The 27,130-nt window shown below is 33.7% G+C and overlaps 2 protein-coding genes across 4 annotated transcripts; both read left to right on the top strand.

The window, feature by feature from the left end:
* The first annotated feature begins 12,288 nt into the window (after positions 1-12,288).
* On the top strand, positions 12,289-15,902 carry LOC111025979 (transcription factor bHLH94). Of its 2 annotated transcripts, none has more exons than XM_022303927.2 (3): positions 12,289-12,920; positions 14,722-15,162; positions 15,559-15,902. In XM_022303927.2, the coding sequence occupies exons 1-3, from the start codon at positions 12,432-12,434 to the stop codon at positions 15,652-15,654; spliced, it is 1,026 nt and encodes a 341-aa protein (XP_022159619.1). In that variant the 5' UTR covers positions 12,289-12,431; the 3' UTR covers positions 15,655-15,902. The 2 variants fall into 2 exon arrangements, with proteins under 2 accessions (XP_022159619.1, XP_087980908.1); XM_088124782.1 differs by having other exon boundaries at positions 12,290-12,920; positions 14,722-15,166; positions 15,563-15,902.
* Positions 15,903-21,229: 5,327 nt separating this feature from the next.
* ERCC1 (nucleotide repair protein) lies at positions 21,230-27,067 on the top strand. 2 transcript variants are annotated; one of them, XM_022304016.2, is made up of 9 exons: positions 21,230-21,545; positions 21,649-21,775; positions 22,713-22,816; positions 24,037-24,136; positions 24,271-24,347; positions 24,731-24,830; positions 25,010-25,081; positions 25,174-25,231; positions 26,343-26,518. In XM_022304016.2, exons 1-9 carry the CDS (start codon positions 21,313-21,315, stop codon positions 26,369-26,371), a joined length of 900 nt encoding a protein of 299 aa, XP_022159708.1. In that variant the 5' UTR covers positions 21,230-21,312; the 3' UTR covers positions 26,372-26,518. The 2 variants fall into 2 exon arrangements, with proteins under 2 accessions (XP_022159708.1, XP_022159707.1); XM_022304015.2 differs by having other exon boundaries at positions 21,231-21,545; positions 25,174-25,242; positions 26,343-27,067.
* The last annotated feature ends 63 nt before the right edge of the window (positions 27,068-27,130 follow it).

Below are 27,130 nucleotides of genomic sequence, written 5' to 3'. Positions count from 1 at the left end.
AATTAAGCATTCATTTTAATTTATAACTCAGTTGGTTAATGTATTAGTAGTATTATCATCTCTATAGGAGTGATTTTAAATCTTTGCTTGATATTCTCAACTCGAATATAACTCAATTAATTAAAAATTTTAGTATCGTTTTAGACGGTAGGTTTTGAATTGAAAATGTAAGGAAATAATGAAATTATTTTTGTTGCTTGGTTAATTTATCTCTCCTCCATATATATTAATCTAGTAATATAGTACATTTAAATTAGGATCCATTTTAAAGAGACAACTAATAATAATTAATTGTAAATATGTGCAAATAACAAAATAATAAATTTTTGTTTGATTTTTTAAATAGTGTTGTTAAATAAGTTTTCTACATCCTTTTTTTCTTTTAAGTTATTAAGCTATGTTATTTAAACTTGATTGCCAAATAAATCCTCTTATATCTAAATATAAGAAACTCATTCAGTTCAAATTTCATGCATAAGCAATTAAAATTCTTAGCATAAAAGGACTCGAACTATTTACCTTTATTAAATAATGCAAGTATTAAGTCTTACAAGTAAAAGAAAATATATTTCTTTTAACATTGAATTCTTAGATAATTTCTTATAATGGTTGAATCAATCCATGTACTTAAAATGTGTAAGGACTAATTAAATTTCTCGTCAACAATGTTACAAAATTTATGCAATAGTTATATTTTTCATTATACTGTCTCTTCATTAATCTTCTATCCCCATCAATTAAGGAGTGTAGTTCATCTCAAATTTAAATTGTATATAGTCGAGGAAGATCAAGAACTCTACTCAACTGACTTTTTACCGGCGGTTATGTATTCAAATGATCTATTCTATGTGAAACAGGTTAATATTTTTATTTTCGTATACAATTCAATTTTCTCCTACGCATAGATTCATTCACAATTCCATATTATTTTTGAATTAGAAGGTTCTTGAATAGTTTTGTAATAGTTAGATGATACAACTACAAGTATGAGGACACAAAAACTTTTAAGAGAGTCAAAGTAAAAGATTAGAAGTATTTAGTAAGCTTAATTAATTTAAAGAGTAGTTTCAACTACAAGTTGAAGAAGAGGGAAATGGGAAATTAAAAAGGTGTTACAAGAACCGGCCTAATGCCTATAAATTATAAAGAAAATAGAACTCTTTGCCTATAGGCTTCAATATGTGGCAATTTTTGGTTGAATTTTAATTTCCATTTTACCTACTTCATCACCATCTTTAATGCTCATCATCAAATTAATCTACTTTGTGTAAGCCAGAGACTAAAAGATTTAGTAATAGCCTTTCTAAGTTGCTTTTACTAATTGGAAAGGTTGACTAATTAGTTGGGTAAACATGTTTATGGCAGTAAGATCCATAATTAAAGCTTTAACGCGTATGTATAGGTGGTGTCTAGAGTTTAAAAAATTCTATTTTAATTGTTCATGTCTTAGGAAATATTTGAATTCGCCATCGTTCATCCGGTAAGTCATCTATCTCCAATTAGAAGGTAGTAAGTTCGAATCCTCATCCCGTCTATTGTAAAAAAGGGAAAAAATTGAATTCATATATATATTTTTTAATGTGAAATTGAGTGAGTACTAATGCAAGATTTGGCACCTAATAGCCCTAATATTCTCCAGGGAACTGAATCTTTTCAATATGTTTTGTAGTCACTCACATGCTTCAAGGTCATTATTCTACCTAAAAGTAAGCTTAACTCTTAACTTGTTATATTGACTAAACTACTGAAAAGAATGTGCACTTTATTATTGGTATTGATAGTTACTATCGATTATTTTAACCATTTCTTAACCATGCTTGCATGAATCTCAACTCTCATTCGGATGTGATATCAGTTTATTCATGCACGATTCTTTCCTACTCGAGTATCACAATTATGGTCAATGATATTCATTTGTTCACATTACTCCTTAATTACTACTTGCACATTGAGAATAACAATGGCAAAATATGTAATGTATTCCCAACGTTTTGTTTTGGTTACCAGGTTGGAATATTCTCCTATTAGTTGCTGCTCAAATCAACTCATTTCCACCAAAAAAGAGATCATATCACAAAGCTGTTTCTTAAAAACCTAAAACTATACTGTAGAATAAATATATAAAGGGATTACTTAAATAATATGAAATAAATATGTATTTTTAAATATATAAAAAAAATTAAAATTTTACAAAAGTAACATAATTCAGGTGGAAAGGAAAATTCAAATATAACACATAACAAAAAAATCACACTTATGCTATATTTTTTAAAAAAATTGTGATAGGTTTAATTTATAATACATATTGTTATGCAACGGAAAATCAACCACATGTCGACCAACAGATCAGAAGGGACTAGGGAAGCAACTGGCAAAGAATCAAACCAGGTCGAGCAGGGCTCAGTCCCGACCCCTGCTCGACGTCGAATCGGGCTCGGCCGACGGTCCAGCCCGGAAATCACCCACCTTTGATCAACGATTCTCTTTGGGCCTTGTAACTTCGAATTAGGGCTCCACTGTAAAAGGTTCTGGAATCATTCTCGCAGCTATAATAGCAATGCATCCTAACCTTTTTGGGGCAGGTAACATGTTGGGAAAAATCCCCTACTTCTACCGCAGGAATAAGCAGAAAATAACTGAGAAATTTAAAAAAAGCAATAAAATAAAGAAACACAAGAATTAACGTGGAAAAACTTCAAACCAGAGAAAAAACCACGGCCCACAAGGGAAAATCCACTATGCGAAAAATTATTACAATCACACAGATTTCTCTCCCCGACCCCAATTACACAAAATACTCTTTCAAAGCAAATACCGCTCAGTTAACTAGAGCTAGTATATCAGACTTAAAAGTATTTCAATTGGGATGATTAAAACCCAAGCCAATGAGCTCATTTTATAGTAGTTGAAACACGAACTTGAATAACTTCGTTTTTCTGAAGGAGTCGTCATTTTATATCAGGAACGCTATGTCATTTACAACTCCGGCATATTTCGGATGCTTGAAGGCCCCGCTGACGCGAAGTGATTTAGAAAGATTCTTCTTGATCGATGGTGATCGGTCATGGTATCCATAGCGTTGCTTCTTTTTCGGCCAAATCCGTCTTTCGTTTTGCTTTTCCCGGTCGTCGAGCCTGATCGACTCGACTCTTTTCTCTGCCTCCCAGCCTCTCACTTCGTTTCGTTCTTCTTCTCTTGAGTCGCTTGAATGAAGACACCCGATTGGCCCGACTTTCCCAAATGCCCACCACCGGCCCTTCTCCTTTCCGGGTTTGGATTTTTCGCGTCGTTTCAGTCGTCGTGGTCGACGAGGAAGAAAGAAATGAATGAATGTTCTTTTGGGAAAATGTAAAATAATACACCTACCGAGACGAAAGCCAAACTCCTTCTTGTACTTTTCCGATGTGGGACAACTTCTAGCACATGGAGACCATCCTTATGAGAATAAATCCTACTACTTCTGGTCCTGAAGTTTCCACGCTTGAAAAAAAAACTTGGGACGTATCGCTCAAATCGTTGGTCCGGTACTAGATGTAGCTTTTCCCCCGGGCAAAATGCGTATTCTTCCAATGTGAGGACAACTTTAATTCCAATATTTTGCCAAAACCCAACAAATTTCACCTTGGCAAGATATTGAAAAAAGTTCACAGCTTCTACTGCACTCATTGTCTTCACTGACAATCATAATTCTCAATTCAGAGAACTATAGCCTACTCCACCATGAAAGTAGATCACTTGGAATGTCGCCTTCCAAGAGTTTTCTTCCTCGTCACATGTCGATAAATCCTGCTGAGATTTATGGTGCAACTTCCACCTACTTGGCTCACTTGGAAGTTCTTCAGCCATCGACATAACTTCCACCACACACACCTTTCATAACCGCCAAGTTAATGCCCATGTGTAAACTTGTGGAACCGCTAACATCACATCCTCTATCATGGTAAAGCGGACATACCATGAGGATGAATTCTCTCTCTCTTCAAAGGAAGAGATCATCGTCTCCACTGATGAGAGAAACATTGTCAGCATCCCGCCCAAAGCCCTTTGACAAATCGGCTCTGTTGGGACAATCTTTCTTCATGTGTCCAGACTGTCTGCATCCCCAGCAACAAGCTTTCTTTTGTACGGAGTCTTTCTTCTTCTTCCAATTGCTAGCTACCAGAGCCGAATCTTCATGTGAAGTACGCCCTTCACTCTTCAGCCTTCTTTCCTCTAAGAAGAGTTTACTAGTAACCTCAGCAAAATTCAAAGTATTCTTCCCATACATCAAGATCGGCTTCATGTGTTCATAAGAAGGTGGAAGTGATAAGATGAGCCTGAGTGCTTTATCTTCGTCATCTATCTTCACTTCGATCGCCTCCAGCTCAAAGATGATGCTATTGAGATTACTCAGATGATCTGAAATTTTCATACCTTCCTCCATTCGCAGCGTGTGAAACTGCTCCTTTAGGTACAACCGATTTGAGATGCCCTTTGCCTGATACAACGCTTCGAGCTTCTCCCAAAGTTCTTTGGCTGTCGAAATTCCCTGCACATTCGCAAGAATATTCTTAGCCAAACTTGTTCGTATCGCGCTTGCAGCTCTCAAATCCATTTCCTCTCAATCTTCATCACTCATGCTAGACTTCTTAGAACTTCTGCTAGAACCACCACTGGACTCCATTGGACCACCATCACCGCTTAGCTTTTCCGAAGCACCTTCACTCGGTCTTCCCTTCAATGCCTTGTGTAACCCAGATTGTATCAGCACATCCTTGACTTGCACTTGCCACAAGCCAAAGTTGATCCTTCCATAAAATTTCATTACGTCAATCTTCACTGGACTCATAAAGAATGACATATCTGCTTCACACTCCTAGCAAATCTGCAAATAGTGAACAATCCACACTATTCACAGAACCGTAGCTCGTTTCAAGAAATCTTTTATGATGTGGAAGTTTAGACAATGCTGCAACCACAGAGCATACTCAGAAATTCTAGAAACTACAAACCTAAAGCTCTGATACCACTTGTTGGGAAAAATCCCCTACTTCTACCGCAGGAATAAGCAGAAAATAACTGAGAAATTTAAAGAAAGCAATAAAATAAAGAAATATAAGAATTAACGTGGAAAAACTCTAAACCAGAGAAAAAACCACGGACCACAAGGAAAAATCCACTATGTGAAAAAGCTAGTATATGAGGCTTAAAGTATTTCAATTGGGATGATTAAAACCCAAACCCATGAGCTCCTTTTATAGTAGTTGAAACACATCTCCTCCTTGTACTTTTCCGATGTGGGACAACTTTTAGCACATGAAGACCATCCTTGTATTATTCCAATGTGGGACAACTTTAATTCCAATATTTTGCCAAAACCCAACATAACATATTGTCAACTCACCATTTCTCGGCTCCTTTTGCTAACTTAGACATCGGAGTCCGTGTGACTAAAGTCACACTGGTTTAGATCGATTCGGTTTTGTAGGTACCAGTTTTCTTATTATCAAGTTTGGTGTGTACGAGAAGGAGAACCGAAGGGTCGAAATCCACACGTCAACACATATTAAATTCGTGAAATTTCACATAAATAATAGACACGGTCTCATATGGATCTTTGATTTATCCCACGATAACACATCAATCAATGTATACAATTTTTGCTTACATCAACCTAAAAGAAAAGAGGCATGGTCTCATATGGATCTTTGATTTTTACCACGATTCAAGCCTTGACACATCAAAAATAGTTGAAAACGAAACAAATAATATTAAAAGGTTTTGCAAAACAAAAATATGAGTTTATATTCAAGTTAAACAAAAAAAGATAAAAAAGTCCGCATTCTACTCCGAAATAATCTTTGAAACATGAGTTTAACGTGTTTTGATGCTAAGTCAGCGAAAAATGTGTTTAAAGGTGAATTTTACGAGTCTAACGTATTGACAACGTCTCAACGTATTGTTTTCAGGTGTCTAATAAGTCCAAACAAGTCACCACAATGTTTTTATTATTGTAACTATAAACAAGACAACTTTTTCCACTCTTCAATCAAATCGTAAGTAAAATAAATGACAACGTCCTTAACAAACATAGACAAAAGTGAGATTCTCTTATAAACTCCGAAGAATATGATAAGTTATATCAAGTAACAGGTAATACTCTGTGTCATATGTTACAGGGAGGACATGCACACTCATATTTTTAATGGATTAAATCCATCAAGCTAATCTGATGCAAAATTTTAAGAAATTCAACATTCAAATGCTTCAATCATTCTAGATAGGATATTGGAATTCATCAATGGAAGATAATTAGGCCTAATTTATAATAATTAAAAATTAGTTGGCATGATTTCGAAATCAATTAGCCAGATGAAATATTTTAATCTCTTTATCTTATTTATCTTTTTAATTAATTTTAATATATTTTAATTTGATTTATTTAAATGAAGTTAGGGTCAGTAGATTACAGTACTTAAAGATTTTTACCCCAATCTTAGAGACGAAAACCATCTATTCCCAATTTCCCATCATCTATATTAAAAATTTCACCAGTACGCATGTGGCATTTTAATTGAAAACATCTCAATAAAACACATAAATTTTTTTTTTTAACCTTCCACTTTTTTCCACTTTTTTATCGAGGATATATACTTTGACTAGTTAAACCATAATAATATTAAAAAAAAAGGATTAAATTTAGGTATGACTTTTTCCCATAATCTTGCCATACATATCACCTAAGTAAAAAATACAAATTAATAACAAACTCAAACGAAACTATAATAATTATTAATCCGAATATAATCAAGTGGATAAGACAAATATTATCATCCACACCTTCACCGTTGCAATCGTTGCAATGGTTGAACTATAGAAAAAGAAAGAAACTAAAACAATTAAAATTCAAAAATAACAAAAATATTTGGTCATGGTAATAGAACTTAAACAACGAAAATTTGATGACAAACTAAAATTAAAAAAAAAAAACATGAATTTCTAGGATTTAATGATTCATAAATCTTGAGTGATATCTTATTAACTATCTGCATTGATTTTGAGTAGAGGAAAATGATAATTAAGGTTATCTAAAAGTCATATGTGGTAGAAATATTAAACCAATTACAACTAGTAGTGGGTCCTGGGATAAATATTGACTAGATCTTAGATATATCTTAATGCTAGCTAGAACCCTCCCAATTAATTGGGAAAAAGATCGAAACATTGACTAAATCTAGATATCTTAGTGCTGGAATCCTCACGATTGATTGGGAAAAAGTGCTAAAGTAATAAATATGGATAAAATGCATTAAATTTATTTCAACATTTACCAAAATTCGTCACCTTTAATTTCTCGATATGATGCCGAGTATGGAACTATATCTAGAATTTTTCTTGTGTTACTATAGGGTGGAATGAAATAATCTATTCATCCTTTAAATATCCATATCCTTTTAAAAAGACTGTTTTTAATATCTCATTACTTCAAAATATTGAGTTGTAAATTAATTTTTTATAAGAGGCTTTCTTTTGCATGAATTAATTAACTTATTGTTTTTAAAAGACAACTATTTCTAGCATGTTTTAAAACAAGTTTAGATTTGGAATAAAATTTCAAACTACACTACAAATTAAATAATTAGTTTCCCAAAGTATAATTTATTTTTACAACAAATGCTATAAAAGAAAAGGCCAGTGGTGAGGGAAATTTAATTTGAGTCTTCTACATGATGACTTTTTTTGGGTCATTAATTTATATTATTTATACAAACAACCAATCAATTGCCAGTTGGGTCTAGGTATTTATTTAATTTAATAGGTTTTAGATTTTGTATTTCTGATAAGAAAGGGTTCGCTATATTGCAATTTTTTTGTTTTTTCTACATATCTTCATGGGTTTGACCAAAAGATTTCATATTTATTTTATGGAAGTTTGTCTGTTTCTGTATGGACATTAATTTTGAAAAATATTCCATACTCATCCCAATTATATTTTAATTTATTATTGTATTTTATTGAACGTAGATGAGTGGTCAAACATGAATTTAGTTTAACGGTAATTGATACATATCTATCAAAAAGTTATAAGTTCAAATCTTCTCGCCCCACTTGATGTGAAAAAATAAAAAAATAAAAAACAAAAGAAGAACCATAGATTTAGTGGCTGTATTATTGAATATGATCTTTTATTTAGACTTTGAATCATATTTCTATTTAGTCTCTATTGTTAGTATTAGTGTATGTTGTTGTTGGCTGTACAATAAATTTTAGTTGTGGGTGTGAGTTAATGTGATTGTGTTCGATGGTTATACAACTAATTAATGTTCGGTTTGGGATTTGCTATAGCTGAATAATTAATTGTTGTTAATTATCTTTTTACAAGAACCAGCTATTAAAGCTTTGGAAGCCCTAGCAATCTTGGAAGGTCTCAAAGCATTGAGTCAATCCGTTACCCTAGAAGCTGGAATCAAAATTGAGGTGGAATCAGATTGTCTGGAAGTAGTGAACATCATCAATAAATCGTCCATGGAGCTCACCGAAGTTTCTCTAATTGTTGAAGACATATGGAAAGAGGTGAAATCCTTGCCAATTGTGTTTTCATGGGATAGTGGAGTCGCTCATGGAGCCCATCATCAATAAAGCATCTGCCGAGGAAGGCTAATGGAGTCGCTCATGGGATAGCAAGGAGAGCGTGCGAAGAGGGATTCTCGTCTTCGTGGAACCAGTTTTGCCCTATGTGGCTGTCTGCTTTGTTGGCCGCTGATTGTGTTTAATTTGTTTTTGTTGTTCTGTTTCAAAAAAAAGAAAAAAAGAACCAGCTATAACATAAAAGTAAATTAATATTTTATAAATTTAATTTTAAACCTGAAAAAGCAAGTCATATATATATTTTTAGTATAATATGTGGAGGTGGGAATCGAACCCTCAACATCGAAGTTAGAAATATATGTTAATTACTACTGAGTTGTGCTCTTTTTGTAAAAAGCAAGTCATGCCTTGGGTAAATTAATACTAATTAAATTGTTGTGGTTTAGCTACAATCACCCAAGTATAAGTATTATCTCAATTATGCTTATTTTTTCCCCCTGTTTGGGCTGATATTTGCTTTAAAAATCTTTTATAAGATAGTTATAAGACTTTTATAGATTTAAATTAAAAACTATATTTTGTTTACTTTAAATTATTTGATAAAATATTTGGGGAAAATTTCACGAAATTTTTTTTTGTTTAAGACCATGTTATTTTTTTTAGTAAAACAAATTTGGGTATGGACATTTGACCTCTAACCTCATGAAAAATAATATAGATTTCAATTATTGTTGAGATAGGTTCCAGTTGACTTAAATAATTTTTATGATTTCAAACCCTAACTAAGGGAAAAGAACGAAAAAAAGATATAGGAATTTGTGAAAGGATAAAAGAATAATTTTAAAAGAGTTGTGAGAGCAATTAAGAGGTTCTAAAATCGTAGGGAATTTAATCTATGACCAGCTAAATTAATATATAATCACATTTATCAAAAAAAAAAAAAAAGGTTAAGATTGTCCACTATGGCTATTTTGAAGATCAATCACAGTAACTATTAGACATGTCACATTAGACATTAATTGATTGTGTCTATAAAAGGTACAAAATAAATTTTCTTAAGAAGGTAACTTTGGAGCTCATCAACTTGCTCGCCAAGGTCGTTGACGAAGGGTTTAATCTATCTTTATTAGTTGTTAACATAAGTTTAATTTAGCGATAATTAATACATGATCAAAAGATTATAGGTTAAAATTCTCACTCTTTGTTCAAGAACTCAATAGATACCATTCCACTAAATTTATAAATATTGTTACAATCAAACTCTCATATTCTAAGATTATTAGATTTGAACTTAAAATTTTTATTTTTTTTTGTTTTTTTAATCAAAATGTCGACTTAATGTCAATTTGAAAACCAAATTATTTTATGGTTAATTCTGTAGTTTTCAATTAAAATGAAAAAAAATAGAGTTAAATATAACTACCTTTCCAGAGTTTGATTATAACTTGGAGTTCAATAGGTCGTTTATGAGTTTAATTGTAACAATCATGTAAGTTAATTGAGAGATGATTGATCAAATTAAAAATTTGAATGAGTAAGTACAACAAACCTGTGGTGTGTTTCGCAATTTTCTCTGTAAGTAGTTCGATTAGACAATATATAAGTTAAACATGAAACTCGTTTTATTGTCCCATTTAATGTTGTTTTATCTTTGATTTTAGAGTGATTAAACATGTATTAAGCTATAATAACTTTTATCTATTAATGATAGTTTAACTAATATATCATTAGTTATGTGATCATGATGATCACAATAATTTTTATATTAGTTTTTTAATAAAAAAGAAACGGTTTAGTGATAAAAGACGTCTACTGCTTTTTCTAAGATCATGGGTTCAATTAGGAGCCCACATTTAAAGGTGCCGTATTAGGCAAAGTTAAGGTTTTCTTTTTGTCTTTGAAGTTGTTGAAGTTGTTGAGGTGATTTTTCACTAGCCACGTGTTGACATCTGATAACTACAACAGGGATGAGTCAAGAAACAGTAGCTCGAACCTTCGACGAAGTCGAATTGAACTACTAGAGACGGTCGTGAATTATGTTATTTAGCCAAGCCGCCCATAATCGTCTCATACCTCAGCCGCCTGAGCTATCAACGAGTCTACCAATAACACATATTTCAGTCGCTTGAGTTATCAGTTGAGTCAACTTGTGTTAACTTCTGCATGCATAAACCTTTAACAGAATTCACGACAACATGCTGCAATTCTCAGGCTGTCGGAGAGTCGTTGGAAGTCTCTCAAAGGTCTTGTCGGAAGTTCCACTTCATTTTAAAGTACGCGAAACTATATTCTTTCTCTAGTATAGATCGACCAACTACTGATTTGAACATCAGAATACTACCCTATTTTGTAAATCTCTTACTTGCATTCGCCTCAGTTCATTCGGAAAGTCAATTCACCTGTACCGCGAGGTTCGCAGACCTGAACATTTTCTCACACAGACAAAAGTTTATATACCTTTATCATAAATGGGTTCCACAAACGCTTCAATTCTTTTAGAAATGAAAGTAATGATAAGTATCTTTTTACATATGTTGAAAATAATTTTAAAATTTAGTTTGTATATTGAATATATTGCATGATAAAATTCACACATGATATGTACAAAGAAAAGGTGGCATTATCCTTTTATCTCTTTATTCTCATATACATCAAAAGTTGTGTAAAGAAAAAATCAACTTTCTCGTCTATATAATTGAGAGAGAGTTTATAGAAAATAAAAATAATTTCTAAGGTACTCTTTCAAATTATTTTACTAAATTTTATTTTTTTTAGTTATTCAACTTGTAGCTGACACCTTAATTAATTGGGCTATATTTATGTAAAAATAAATTTTATTAATTTAATTAGAAATATCCAATATTTTAATTTGATACAGTAGGTATACTTACCCATAAAATCGAAAACTACACATTTTACAACTATTTCATTTTTATTCATATCCTAACAAACTTTGCTTAATCCATGCAAAAACTTTGAAACATATATGATTATTAAGGCCCTCCTTGAAAACTATTTCATTTTTATTTTTTATTTTTGAAAAAACTATCCTTGTTTCTTTGAGATTTATGTGATAATGTTTTTCACTTTTCTTAGAAATACATATCATTCTTGGACAAATTTTAAAAATAAAAACATTTTTTTTTAACTAGGCCCATTTGACACTTTTTTTTTGGTTATATGCTTTTTTAAATTATGTTTGATTTATCACCATTATCTTAGCATACCTTCCTAAATGCATTTGAATATTTAGCAAAATTCCAAAAACAAAACAAGTTTTTACACACTCCCTTTTTTTAATTTTCAAAATTGACTTACATTTCGAAAACGTTTTTAAAATGCAAATAATAAAGCAAAGAAACACATAAAGGAGTGATGCTTTGCTTCTAAGCCTAACTTTTAAAAACAAAGAACAAAAAAACGAAAGGTTATCATTTATCATCAAATGTTATAATATTTTATTAAAAGAGAAACATTATTATTTTCTTTTTTTTTTTATTTCGGGAAAAGGAACAACAAAACTGTGAATAAAAAGGGAAGATCTAATTGTTGAGATCTCAATGTTTCTCTCTTGCAATAAAATAAAAAATAAAAAATAAAAAATCCAACAAGAACAATAATAATAATAATGGTTGTAGTTTCACGTGCAGCCTAAGCTGTAGATTTGCATAATTCCCTTTTCCATGTACAAAAAAACCAACTTTAAAAACCCCATTTTTCCATCCCCCAAAGACCACCCAAAAACAACCACATTTTAGCCTCCCTTTTTGGGGTCCTCTCCTCTCTCTCTCCTTTTCCCTATAATTAGATTTCAATTTGAATTCCAAAAAAAAAAAAAAAAAAAATTTCAAGAGAAAATTATCATGGCACTTGAGGCAGTGGTTTTCCAACAAGACCCATTTGGCCAAGGCAGCAGCAGCAAAGATTTGTACAATTTGATGGGTTCTGCAGCAGCAATCTGGGGGAGCTATGATGAAGAATTCTCCAAAGAAGATGAAGATTTTTCTTTTCTCGGGAACCAAACAGAAAATTCTCCTAATTATTACCACTGTGGATCGGATCAATGGAATTATTATTCTTGTGTGGATCCGAGTAATTTTTTAAACGAACCACAGGCGCCGCCGCCGCAGCCGCAGCCGCCCCATGATGATTCTTCTTCTCCGGTGGGTCAGATCGTCGGCGGAGGGCGGTGGCGGGCGGCGAGGAGGCGGCGGTGGAAAACGGAGAAGAATAAAGAGGAAATAGAGAATCAAAGAATGACACACATTACTGTGGAGCGCAATAGAAGAAAGCAAATGAATCACTATCTCTCTGTTCTTCGATCATTAATGCCTCACTCCTACGTCCAAAGGGTACCCTTTCTTTCTCTCTCCTCTCCTCTCTCTCCAAAGAGATTCAAAAATATATTTTTTGCTTCTTATCGACGAGGATCAAATTTGGTTTTCGCTATCATTTTAAATTGAAGAGTCATTGATTCTTAAACAAAATCTCTATTTTTCATTTATCTCTTAATTATCAGATATTTAACGGTGGTCACGATAAGAAAGATTATCCGCCCCCAAAGAGTAAAGTATTTTTCAAAGAGAGAAAAAAAAATCATTTCTCTCTCTCTTGCTATAAGGCAGTAACTTTTTAGTTGGGGTAAAATTTTATATTCAACTTTTGATGTTTTAATTCTGAAAATAACTTTATTTTATTATTATTATTATTTTTTTGGTTGTAAAACGAAGTGAAAATGGTAATTCTGCCCACTACTATATTGTTTGACGGATGGGATAAAAAATGCAGAAAAGAGTGAATATAAAGTTTAGGTTAAAACACTTTTTTCGTTCTATTTTTACTAAAGTAACAAATTAATCTCTAAATTTAGTCTGTAACAATTTATTTCCTATACTTTTAAATTGATAACAATTTAGTCATTGAACTTTAATATGTAACAATTTAGTTTTTGTAGTTTAAAGGTGGTAACGATTTACTCCTTATCGTGAAATTTTTGTTTGTTTGTTAAGTTTCTTATATATATAGATTGATACTAGAGAGACTAAATATGTTTATAAAATTAGAAAGATTAAATTGTTATATGATAAAATTTGATACTTAATTTTAATAAAAAAATTTTACGATAGGGACTAGATTGTTACAAATTTTATACTACATAGACTAAATTATTACAGACTAAAGTTGAGGGACTAAATTGTTACTTTAGTGAAAGTACAGGGATTAAATCGTTATAAACTAAAGTTTAAGGATTAAATTGTTACTTTAGTAAAAGTATATGGACCAAATGTGTTTTTTAACCTAAATTAAATTTTTTTTTTTTAAGCAAACACTTGTCGAGAGAAGTTAGCAGCAAAAGGGAATTTTTGTTGGCGGAAAGTGAAAAAGCTCCCTTCAAAATGAAGCCAAAAATTTTCACATAAAAAGGGTAAAATTTTTCCACCACTCCCATTATAACTTTCTATATATGCATGCAATTTTTAAATTCCAAAACGTTAAGGAACAAATTAAAAAAATAATATTTAGGTACATATATATATGTCATTAAAAATTAAATTTATTCTATTTTGTCTCTCTCTTCTTTTTATGCATTAATCTTAGCTTTAAATATTTTGACACTATAGTTCCTACTTACTAGTATTCTCAAAGTAAATATACTTTAGAATCTGAATTTCTTTGATGTAATAATTCTTTGAATTTGAGGGGCATCTTGATCCCTTTCTTCTTTCTTCGATCCGTCCTGTTCTACTTTAACAGAGTAGAAAGAGAGAAGAAAGAGAAGAAAAAAAGTTCTCTCTTTCACGGTCTCGCTCTAATGTTCGGGACTCTCGTCTCCGCCCCCCACACCCACCCTCCAATTATAGCAAAGAGAGTGAGGAATATGGAAGGAAAAAGGAAAAGAAAAAAGAAAAAAGTAACTGTGGGCTTAAATGATACAAAGTAAGACCACGCGCAAGGCACCCATAGTTTTTGATTTGTAATGATATAATTGACAGAGAAAGAAAGAAAGAAAACCAAAGAATGATCTTAAATGACCAAAAAAGAAAGAAAGTTGACAAAAATAATGGAAACTTTGGTGGGTGAATTTATATAATTAATTTGATCTTTTTTATTTTTCTTTTTCTTTTGTGAGTTTGATTATTGCTGGCCGTGCAGGGCGACCAAGCCTCAATCATAGGCGGAGCCATCAACTTTGTGAAGGAGTTGGAGCAGCAAGTACATTTCCTTAGTGCTCAAACACATGTAAAGCCCTCTCCCAATGCTGCACCAAATATTATTGCTCCTCCCTTCTCTCATTTCTTTTCCTTCCCGCACTACTCGTCCTCGACATCGACCTCGACCTCGACTTCGGCGTCTGCTCCTTCGGGCCTCACCAGTATGGCTGCCTCCGCCGTCCCGAGCAACCAGATTCAGTCCTCTCTGGCTGACGTCGAGGTCTCCATGGTTGACTCCCATGCAAACCTCAAGATAAGGTGCAAGAAGCTCCCCAAGCAACTCCTCAAGATTGTCTCTGGCTTGCATCGCTTGCACCTCAGTGTTCTTCACCTCAATGTCTCCACTCTCCATCAGATCGTCCTCTATTCCTTCAGTCTCAAGGTAGGTTCGTTGTCTAATTATATACTTGCCTATACACCCGTCGGTATGAACTGGTTTTCACGCGTCGTCGTAAAAATTAGTAGGAACTTCTACTAATCAGTATGTAGGCAAGAATTATTGTTGATGTTAGTTTTGTTATTACGTTATGAAAATTACTTATATGGTGACTAATCAGCACTGATTTTTATGTTGAAAAATTGACAGCTCAATTTTATATTTTCTAGGTTTATTACTTGAATTTTGATTAAATTTAATGGGAAAAGAATGTAGCTTTCAAAAACCCATTTTTGGATTTTAGAATTTAGTTAAGATTTCGTGGAGCGAGAATGAAAATTTTTAAACAAAATTATTATCGAACGGAGTGGATCGTAATTTATTTTTCTTTTTTCTGTATAGGTAGAGGAATATTGTGGGCTTTCTTCTGTGGATGAAATTGCGAGAGCTGTACATCAGTTGGTTTGCAGAATTCAAGAAGAGGCATTCTCCCTCTGATTTTGAGCAAGAGAAAGAAAAATTAGCATTTTAATTAATGATCTTTTCCTTTTGTTTTTTAATCTCTTTCTCTCTCTTGATGAAGCTAGAGCTTCACATTGTAAACTTTGAGGTTGTTCTTTGTTCTGTTCTTCTTCTCTCTCTAAATTTTTGGTCGGTTCAACATGTTCTTTGTCTTTAATTGATTATTATTAGGCTCTGTTAACTTCGCATTTGTTGCAATTAATTAAATGTTACTTTCAAGCTAATTGGCTTTCTGTCTCTCCTCTCTCTCTCTCTAAAGAAAGAAAAACAATTAAATGACTGTGACACTGGCGAAAGCAACATCCTCAAATGATAGATTCCAAAAAAGTGTTCAATTTTAGAAAAACATTTTCTTTAAAAAAGTCATGTCCAAGTTTTGTTACAAACTTGGTTTCTTTGTGCGATTTCGTTTTTAGTTTCTAATTTTAAAAAATTAATTTTCTTTTTCTCATAATTTCTTTAGTATTTTTTCATTTTTTTAATTTATTATTAAATTTTTAGTCAAATTTTAGAAATAAAAACGAATTTTTAGATTTTGTTTTAATTTTAAAATTTGTCTTATATTTTGAAATTTTTTTAAGAAAGTTGATAACAAGACAAATGAATGCATTAGTAAAATTAGAGGTCGTGAGCTAATTAATTTTTAAAAATAGAAAAATAAAAACAAAATTGTTATCAAATAATTTCATATTTTAAAAAGTTTTAATACTTTCTAAACTTTTAAGATTGTACATGTACATCTATCTAATTCGAGTACTTTAAAAAGTTTATCGTAAGTTTAACTTCTAACTCTTTGTGTCTTATAAAGTTATTAACTTTGTTACTACTATTCATTATTAAAGATTACTTGGTAAATTGATTTATGACAATTTCAATTGTATAATTTAATTTGATAATGTAAGTAATAAATTAATGGAAAATGACATAAATTTATTAGATACAAAATAAAAAATTTAGGATAAAATTTTAAATGATAGAACTTAAATGGACAAAATTTCTAAAACTTCAAGGAATTATTAAAAAGACATATAATGTAGGAGAACTAGCTGGATAGAGATGATCCTAGTTTTGAGATTTTAACCTTTAAAATATTACATTTTAGGTTTAAGTGTCATTTTGATTGGTATATTTTTTACTTTGGTTCATTTTGGTCTATATATATTTTGAATTCTTTCTCATTTTAGTATTGGTACTTTCAAAACATCTTTTCTTGTTCCCTGAATTTTTAAAACGTGACTAATTTGGTCTCTAGTAACCTAAATTGTTTACACAATTGAATCTCTTTAATATAAATTTATGACTACATTTCAAGAAATTTAACGAGTGAAATGTCATTCTATAATTATGATTAAAAGAAATGAGATCAAAATTAAAACAGATCAAATTGTCACTTTTTAAAATTACATGTATTAAAATAAACGTTTTACACGTCAAGAACCAACCAAAATGAATCAAAGTAAAAAATACAAAAACTAAAATTGTATTTAAACATATTTTCAAGAGTCATGTAGGGTACTTGACCACTTGAAGTTGATGTCGGTACCACAACATAAAATTAAGATAATTTTATCTTAATTAATCATGGCCCAGTGGGGAAATGAAATAAAAAATGATAATTAATTAAAGTAATTAGTTTGGTTTTATGATTAATTATAATTTATGGTAGGTATATATATATGAGTTTGTTTATAAATTAAATGATGAGAGGAGAGGGATGGAATTTGTACGATGGGTAAAGGTGGAATCCCAATGTAATCGAAAAAAGCTGATTTGGTTGTGGGGTTTTGAATCCCTTTAACAGAACATAATAAAAAAGTTAAAAAAATAATAGAAAAAGCTATGGCTGTAAATCGTTGAGCAGAAAATTTATAATTTTACGAATAATAATATATTACATTTATAGAAGCTCCTTTTTCATTAGAAAAAAAATCATACGAATATCATTTCCAAAACATAAGTGGTTTAATCTAAAGTGAGCAGATCACAATGAGTCGGTTAAACTTTTATATATTTTGTTTTAGCTTGTGGTTGGAGGCGAATCATCACCTGTCACATGCATGTTATCATAGAAACTACTAGTCGCCATAATTTTGTTCACCTTTCACCACCTCTATCTTGTTGGAGGCCAGCTTCAGAGTTTAGTGAAAGGTTTAAGGTATAATCGGGAGGTCGTGAAGAATGAGTCGACCACATAATGCATTGTATGTTAACTTGGCTTTGACAACCACAAATTCGGCCACAAATTCAGCCATCTTAGTAACCTGGAATTCGCCTTCTCTCATAGTGATCAGGAGATCGATGGAGTCTTCTGGAGCTACTTATTCGCCTGAGAAGCCGATAAGTGGGGTGGGGCTAGGCTTCAGTTGACTTCACTCCCAATCGAGAGCGATGTAGGTGGAGAAGGAGAAGATGTTTGCCGAGGCACCTTTATCAACCAATATATGTCGGACTTTCACATGGTCAATCTAGGGCACGATGACCAGGGTGGCATTTAAAGGACATGGATGACCTGAAGGTCCTTATCGGTGGAGGCGATTTGGTAGGGGGTGATCTATAAGTAGTTGGCGCACACCTCTTGTCGCACATCACGGACCATTGCCTTCTGCTTATTGCTCGTTTGACCACGTTTGGCACTTTAAAGATCTTGTTGATGACGACGGGCCGATTTATACGCTTGGGGGGACACTATAGGACCTTTCTCTTTCCACCTTCTCGCTTTTAGAGTTGCTAGTTCCACCACTTGTGGCCCATACAACGTGGTTTTTGAAGTATCCCCTCTAAATAAGGGTCTTGATTTACCTTTTCAAGTCGTAGCATCGAAAGTGTCGTGGTCGTGGTCCTTTCGGAAGTGGCAGTACTTCAACCTGTCGCGTTTCTCAGGGCCCCGATGCATCGGGCTTGGTTTAATGAAGATGTCAAGCTTCTAATCTTGAATACGAGGATTTCTGCCACAGGGACACTCAGCGGAGTGAATCTTTCGAACTTTCTAGGTCGATCTAACCTGCGATCGTTGCAATTCCTCATTTCCCTGGGCAAGTTTCCTCTAGCGAGCTGCTCTTCCTATGATTGGATAAGCTTGTTCGCTAGCATAAACTTCCTTCCTTCACAGGTTGTTCATAATTACAGCTGGGTCAAAATACCGTTTTACCCCTGTAATTATCTCTTGTTCCTTAAGTCCCACTGATCCTTTAATGAACAATGATTTGTAGTCCAACTATCAAATCAAAAAATCCTCTCAAACCTTTTGATGAGAATGATGCCAATTGTTCAAGACCTGGATTCAGCTCTTAAAAGAACAACCTCTCTACTATCCCAAAATTGGGTGGAAGTGAATTCTTTCTTGTACCCTATGTCCCTAGCTATCTACCTGGTCTTACCCTTGAAATGAGAGGCTTATTGAGCCAGCGCTATTGAGCTGCTCTCACCCATGCAGATTTAAGGATAATCTCGAGTAAACAGAAGTTCATAGTTAGCTCAGAATTAAGATCGAGTTACCTAGGCCATCAAAGTCGAGATAGTTAGTTTTAGACAGTAAACAGTGTTATAAAGTAAAAGTGACTATCTCATGGTCCGGTCTTATGCAAACTCTTTGCACAGGATGACGCCCCCACTCGCATGTCTTCACATGAACGAATTAGGATCACATTGTTTATACTAGCTACAAATTGGGCCGCATCCATAGTGTCCCCAGAATAAGGCGCCCAACCTTATTCCTATACTATAGACCATTTAGACTATTAACTCAAACTTGATCCATATTTATGTCTCTACATAAAGTTTGAGTCTCATGTAACAATCTAAGATCCTTAGTTTATTGGATTTAGATCTAGTAAGAACATTTTATTGGATCAATAACTACTTATTGATTATAACCTTCAATAACAACTTTATTGAATGATAAAAGTATATATGGCATTTACAAACTATGAGTTTTAGGACATAAAACCCAACACAGAGAGCACGTCCTCTGTGAGTTCGCCTTGGTTCTCGACTTCCTGATGATGGGGGAGTCTTTTCATGTTCGGTTGCGTGTCTTTATGATTATTGGGGAACCTATCTTAGTCCTCCACGTTTTGGTTACTTGAACCTAGCTTGGTAACCTTTAGCCATTTCTATGGAGAGTGATTGGCTCGACGATACGTCCCCACAAATGGCTGTCAACTGTTGATGACGAAATCTGCCATGCGTCGTGGAGTGATGTGTTCTGGCCCTTATGAAGCTATGGGCGAGCAAGCTGGAAGTGAGATACCTGTAAAAACAGGTAAAGCACTCTTAACACTCAAGTTAGTTCTGAGTACGAGCTGGGCAGATTAGCTTCAGACAGATTTTCATACATAATTTGGTGGAGTGAGAGCGTATTTATAGGGGATGAGTTGGTAGTTATCCATCCTATCAACTGTAGAATTGTTCCCTGAGTTAGTAAGCTACTTTATGCTGTTGATGGAGCCACATGATATCAGGGCTCATCTCGGATAAGCTCTGGTACATTTTATCTAGAGATTGCTAAGTCAATTATGTTAACCTAGGAGTTCAGTGCGGGCCTTATGGGCTCATTCCACGTGGCTCGTGGCCTTGCCCCAAATAAACATCAACTAAGATAAGGAGCTCATCGGTAGCTGCAACAACTCTATTTGTATCATTATCATCATTACCAACACTTTGTTGATTTACGTTAGTTGAAGCACGACAGTTTTGGGAGGCGCTATAACGACAATTGACCAATTACATCGAATAGTAGGTCAGTTTTGACTCGAACCAATGCAAAGAAATGAGGAGGGGGAGAAGAAGAAAAATGGAGAGGGGAGAGGCACAAGAGAGAGAAGTAGAGAGAGGGGGAGAAGATGGAGAAAAGATGTGAAAGAGAAAGGAGTAGAGAAGGGGGAGAAGAGAAAGAAAGACATGAGAACGAACTCAATACGAAGGGGAGTAGAGAGAATGGAAGAATAAAGATGAGGAAATAATTGTTGAAGATCATGACACAATTTTCATAAAAAAAAATATATTTTAAAAGTTTTAAATAATATTGCAGACCAAGATTTTAGATGTCGATGTCAATGTAAATGTCGAAGTCGCAATTTCATGAAAATATTGATAAATTGTACGGATGTTTTTCAAAAAAAATTAGAGAAATTAAAAAATCATAAAAATTATTTAAATTAGCAAATATATATTTTTAAATTTATAAATAAATTTAAAATGATTGATTAATATTATGTATATATTATTAACATTTTGGTCATGTTTTTCATATTTTGTCTATTTTTTTTACTACAATGAAAACGTCAATTTATCCTTTACGTCGTCGATCATATAGATACATGAACATATGGATCGTCGACAAATATTTAATAACATGTTGCAGACTATGGTAGTTAAAAAAAATATTTATATCGGTTCAGTCGTTTTTTAGCTTTTGGGATAGATCAACTAACCGGCTTTTCCATTTTTAGATGGAAAATAGGTTTCGACCGAACTAAAAAACCGACCGCCGACCAACGCCGGTTCGGTCAGTCGGGTCGTTTCGTACCTAAAAGAAATAGGCCATTCCTTCGATTTCCACAACCGAAATACGCAAGAAAACAGAACGAAGCAGGAGCCCGTTTGAACGTCCCAAATTCCTTCGAGAATCTGAAAATGGAGCAGCGGGAGGAGGAAGACAACTTACAGCAGACTGTCCACAAAAAGAGCAAGACCATTATCAAGATACCCTCTTATCAAGAAGTCCTCGAAATCTCACAACCGAAACCCCAATCCTTCTCCCAAGCCTTTTCTTTCCTCAAATCCTCTGAATTCTACTCTCCTCCTCCAAACCCAGCCTCTGCCTCCTCTTCCCAGCCCCTTCCGCCTTCTCAAATCACGAACCCAAGGTCCATTTTTGTTCTTTTTCCCGCGCTTTCCTTCATTTTGGATTTTGTCTTCTGGGTTTACTTGGATTTCAATATGGTTTTTGTGGGTCGTTGTTGATTTCAGGAAAAATGATCAATTAGAGACTTCATCTTCTTCGACTTCAGCTTCAGCTTCTGCAGCTGCTCCAACTAATAGCTTGTCCGGGTCGAGCTCCGCTACTCGCAATGCCATTCTTGTGAGCAATAGACAGGTGAGATCATCTTAATTTGAACTGGCACGCTGTGTTTTCCATATGTCGTTGTCAATATTTTGGAGTGTACAGTTAGGATCACGGCTTCCACCGGCTGTGTTGTAGCTTATCTCAGTGTGGTACATGAATCAGTTATAATTATTAGGCAGATTGAAAAAGAGACACGAATCTTAGCTCATAACTGATTAATATGAAGTTTAGAAAATGGTAATTTTAAAATATTTTGAAGTTATTCTGCGAGAATTGATTCTTATTATGAATGCTAACGATGGAAGGGTGGAGAGACGTGGTTGTTAGGGGGAGATTCATCTGACGCATTTGCTATTTGTTGATAATAAAATTCTTTTACATTAGTAGTGATTAATGTCTTTTGGTAATGTTAATGGAAGGGAAGGCTAATGGTCTTCAAGGGATTTCTAGGCTCAGCATTAACAGATTGAAATCCTCAGGTTTAGGGGTCAATTGTGATGTACATAAATTGGAAACGTGGGTTCAATTGGTTGGTTGTAAAGTCTCCAAGTCCTCCCTTATTATTTTGGTTTCCCTTGTGCATTTTTATCAATAGGAAAGGAATAAGAGGATCTTCCATTGTAGGAATGTCTTCCGAGGAGGTCCAAAGCATTAATGCTTCATGCCTCACTCTAGACTTCTATGTTCTCTTTTTGTTTTGGGAAATTACAGTTAGCTTTGTTCTTATGTTGTTGCTTTTCTTTTTGTTGCTCTTGGGTGGCTTTGACCTGTCTTTTTTATGTTACCTCATGCTCGGTCTTCCACTATTCTTAGTAAAAGTGGCTTCTTAAAAAGAAAAATAAAGAAAGAAAAAGAAATATTGAATATTAGCCTTTTGGGCTTATTGCTTCATGTTTACTTTATTTGAAATTTATGGCAGTGTGAAGTTGTTAGTAGTAGTGAATGGTTTTTCTCATGTTTCTCTCAGAGGGGAAATCCCCTTCTCAAACATATCAGGAACGTGAGATGGACTTTTGCGGATATTGTGCCTGATTACTTACTTGGGCAAAGCTCTTGTGCTCTCTATCTAAGGTTCAAGTTTCATTCCCTTTCTATTTTTTATACTCATGGTATCTAAAAATAAATAAATGAATAAAATTCTCTCTAGATTTAATGTGTCCAGTGTGCATCTAAGCATGTTCTTTTCTGACATGTATGCACCCCTGGCACTCACAAACTAGAGTGTCTATGCTTATTATTTGCATTTGCTCTCATAAGAATTTATAGGATATAAAATGTGCACCATGAACAGCAGGATGTTGAGGTCTGGAATTCGAAGTGAAATTTTTTATTTGCCTGTTTTCATAACAATGCCTTCTGATTTGTAGTTTCTATTCAGTGTCATGTGTTGGAAGGCTTTTAGATAGCAACTAGTTCTTTAAGGTTAATATGTAATCAAATGTGGTTCTATTTGCGCATATAAGAGTTGTATTATGACAAAAAGTGTTTTCTTTTAGCATTTTAACCTCAGTACTGGGTTTGAACTCTCACAACATCTTATCCAAGCAAAACATTGTGCTAAGAAACACAAACACGGATTCATCTGGACACGTGTCTGACGTGCCAGAAAATGTGTCCAATACTTTTTTATTTATTTTTTTTCCAATTTCGAACATGCCTGGACACACCTTAGACACGCATATGAAAAAAAATAGAACATGCATCAAGAGAGATAAAACCCAGCCCATTAAGCCCAACCTAAAACATAAGAAAAAAAAACCCAGGAACCCTTGAAATAAAAGACCATAAAAACCCAGGAACCCTTGTGAGAAAAGATATGTTGCCAACTGCTAGTGCCTGCCCACTTCGCTGCCAGCTGCTGCAACTGCAAGGTTCCAATTGTTTTTTCTTAACTTCGTAAAAAACAGATGTTGTAGAACACGTATTGATTATTAACAAATCCTATATGTTGATCATATATAAACGATTAGGATAACATCTTCATCTTCCTCTAGCCAATCAAATCCTTCTATATTTTCAAGCTCTTCTATTGTTGAATATGAATAAAAAAATATATCAATATATATATGCATATATTCTTTAAAAAAAATAATGTGTCCCACATGTGTCCATGTCCATGTCCATACATTTTCAAAAATTTATGTGTCACCGACCACCGTGTAGCGTGTCCATGTCATGTCATATTTTTGCCCCGTGTTCATGCTTCTTAGACATTGTGCATCAATCGTTTAAATCATTCTTCTTTCTGCATGTTAGAATATTCCATTGATTAGATCAATCCTCTTTTGCAGTCTCCGGTATCATCTACTGCATCCTGATTACCTGTATTACCGTATAAGAGAATTGCAAAAAAATTTCAAGCTTTGTGTTGTCCTTTGTCATGTTGATGTGGTAAGAAACCATACTAACTAGCTGGCCCTTTTGGTACCCTTTTCTCCCGTTTTCCTGATTAAAACATTAATGTATTGAAATCTTAGTTGTTTTGGTGCTTGTAAGAAGTAATGGCATGTATAGTGTGATTTCAGGAGGATGTTGTCAAACCGTTACTTGAAGTCACTAAAACAGCTCTACTTCACGATTGTACCCTTCTATGTGCTTGGAGGTACATTTTTTATGTTTCTTTGAAGTGGATTTTGGCTAGCTTCTTTGGTATTTCTGTCATCAATGACTTTTGACTGTTCCTGCTATCAACCTACTTGTGAAATAAATATATTTTTAGGACTAATTGTGGTACATATTTCGTTGTCAAGCATTTTAATGGTTTCCGTTGATAATTTTGTCTGTGATAGGAAATGGACTTTTTTTTGTTGATAGAACTTCAATAACTATTAAATTGAAAAGTGGAATTAAAGATTGGAATGGGAACGTTTTGAGTAACCTGTTTGTGCCTTTGTGGGTATCTAATAGTTAAAGAGTAGACAACTTGATGCCCGGAAATTTGACTTTTAGATTTGCTCAAGAGTTTCCATTTCTGCTTTTTATTAGTTTGGAGGAGTGTGGTCGCTACTTGGAGACAATAAAAGTTTATGAAAACAAGTCCGCAGATATTATTCAAGGCCAGATGGACACTGACTATCTCTCACGGGTATTGATTTTCTTGAGGCTTTCTGCCTATTAAACATTTATTTCTGTGATATCAGTATCGTGTGGTCTTTTCCTATTTAAAATACTGATTATTTTTTCAAAATTCAAATCCATGACAATTTATTTTCCTTTCTTAGCCTATAAGTCTATTCTAAATTAAAATTCTCATTTCAATTGTAGCTAACTCATGTCTTAACATCAGTTCGGCATGTTAACAAGACTGATGTTGTCACCCTTGGAACGACATTCGGGGTAAACCTCTGCTGTATTTTGACTAAGATTCTTAAATTATTTTAATGTTGTCTTGAGTTGGTGCCAAACTGCTAATTCATTTTCTGTTGTAGTCCCTGTCTCATATCATGGATGCATCCATGGAAGATCTAGCTCGTTGCCCTGGCATAGGTGAGCGCAAGGTAGTCCTCCATTTTTGGAAACGTGACCCTCCTCTCTACATGTTTCCTTAGTTCGTGTTATTTGTATTCCTGTTTGTTGGCTTTTCTATGTTTATTTTGACAATATCCAATATGTACATGATGTCATACATACTGGTAAATTTTGAATTTATTTTAGCGAGAAGGATTACTCTCTTTGTCATCAAAACATGTTTATAATGGTTAAATTAACAGTTTAGTCCTTGAACTTTTAGAGTTGTGTTGTGCTAATAGATCCCTTAAAATGTGTTTAATAGGTTCTTAGACTTTTAATTTTATGTCTAATAGATCCTTAAATTTTTAATTTTGTGTCTAAGAGGGCTATGAATTAGAAAAAATTTCAAACAGATCAGAGACCTACTAAAACAAAATTGAAAGTTCAAGGACTTATTTGAAACTTTTAAAGTTTAAGGACCTATTGACATAAAAGTGAAAGTTTAGAGACGTACTAGATTTTTTCAACCATCATGGGATGGCTTAAGTAGTCAATGAGGGCCAATGTAAATAGCAAAGGAGTTAGAGGGAATGAGTTCAAACCATGGTGGCCACCTACCTAAGATTTAATATCCTACGAGTTACCTTGTCAACCAAATGTAGTAGGGTCAGGCGGTTGACCCGTGACTAGTCGAGGTGCGCACAAACTAGCCCGGACACACGGATTTCAAAAAAAAATAGATATTTTCTAAAATTTATGGATTAAGCTTGAAATTTAACCTTTATAATATTACAAGTAATTATAGAAACATTTATAATTATTGAGTAATGATATGTTTGAAGAAATGTTAATGAAGATGAGTCTCACATTTTGACATATTATGTTAATAATAAGTATTTAACTGTGATATAACTTGCTTGATTTAATAGTTGTCCCGTATTTTTCACTCATAATGGCATTTTCCTCGATATCCGGTCTATGATCTTGTAAATTTAGATTGCCGATAATTCTAATGATACTGGCAGTTTTCATACTCCACACCAATCTCATTTTTTGATCGGGTGGATGAGCTTATAGCATCTAGAGAATTAGAGTGATGTTTCATTTGCGTGCATGAATGCTGTTGTGAATTTCTCTTACTCATCAGGTAAGGCGGCTGTACGACACTTTCCATGAGCCTTTCAAGCGTGTTGTTTCGACTCACCCTGATGTTCCAGAAACCCCTGCCGAGAAGAATACCGAACCACTCTCAACGGGCGAAGATGTGGATGGGAAGAAAACAGAAGATGCTGGCAAACTCAAGAAAGAACCCGACTTAACCATCAAATCAGCTTTGTCTGCTGCTTTTGCCAAATATGGTAATAAAATTGGTAAAAGTAATAGCAGGTCACAAGGAGAGGAAAAAGAAGAAACAAGTGTGCCCTTGAATTCAGAACCTGAAAGTAGCAACTTACAGTAACGTCATCCTAAACTCACAAGCTTTTGACCATCCAAATCCATGAAGACCAATAGCATAAATATGTCTGAAGTCTTACTGTTGTTCCTGATGCTGCTTGATCACTTCCTACATGTCCACATGTCCTTCAGCAACACAAATGAAATCGAAATGAACTCGTGTTTTGTTTTTAGGTGTGAGCAAGCTTGGCCGAATACTTACAGATATTAAAAAAAAAAAGTGACTCTGCTGTTAGTTGAAATGAAAGATAGGAAGTAATTAAGTTTTGGGTACTAGGTGACTCTAGAGTAGTTTGAAATCTACATGTAAATTATGTTTGCCTTTCTTCTTTCTTCTTTGTTTGTAGCTGTAATTTTTCTTGGACAAGTGAAAACTAAGATCATCTTTTTCCTCAATAAACGTCTTCTTTTTAGACACATATAAGGTCTCCATCTGGCTGATATTCGGCTTCAAATTATTGTTTACAAAAGCAAAATTGC

This window comes from Momordica charantia (assembly GCF_013281855.1).
Source record: "Momordica charantia cultivar OHB3-1 chromosome 6 unlocalized genomic scaffold, Mcharantia_2.0 BLBB01000006.1, whole genome shotgun sequence".
NCBI lineage: Eukaryota > Viridiplantae > Streptophyta > Magnoliopsida > Cucurbitales > Cucurbitaceae > Momordica > Momordica charantia.
This window is presented reverse-complemented; position numbering and strand designations above follow the sequence as displayed.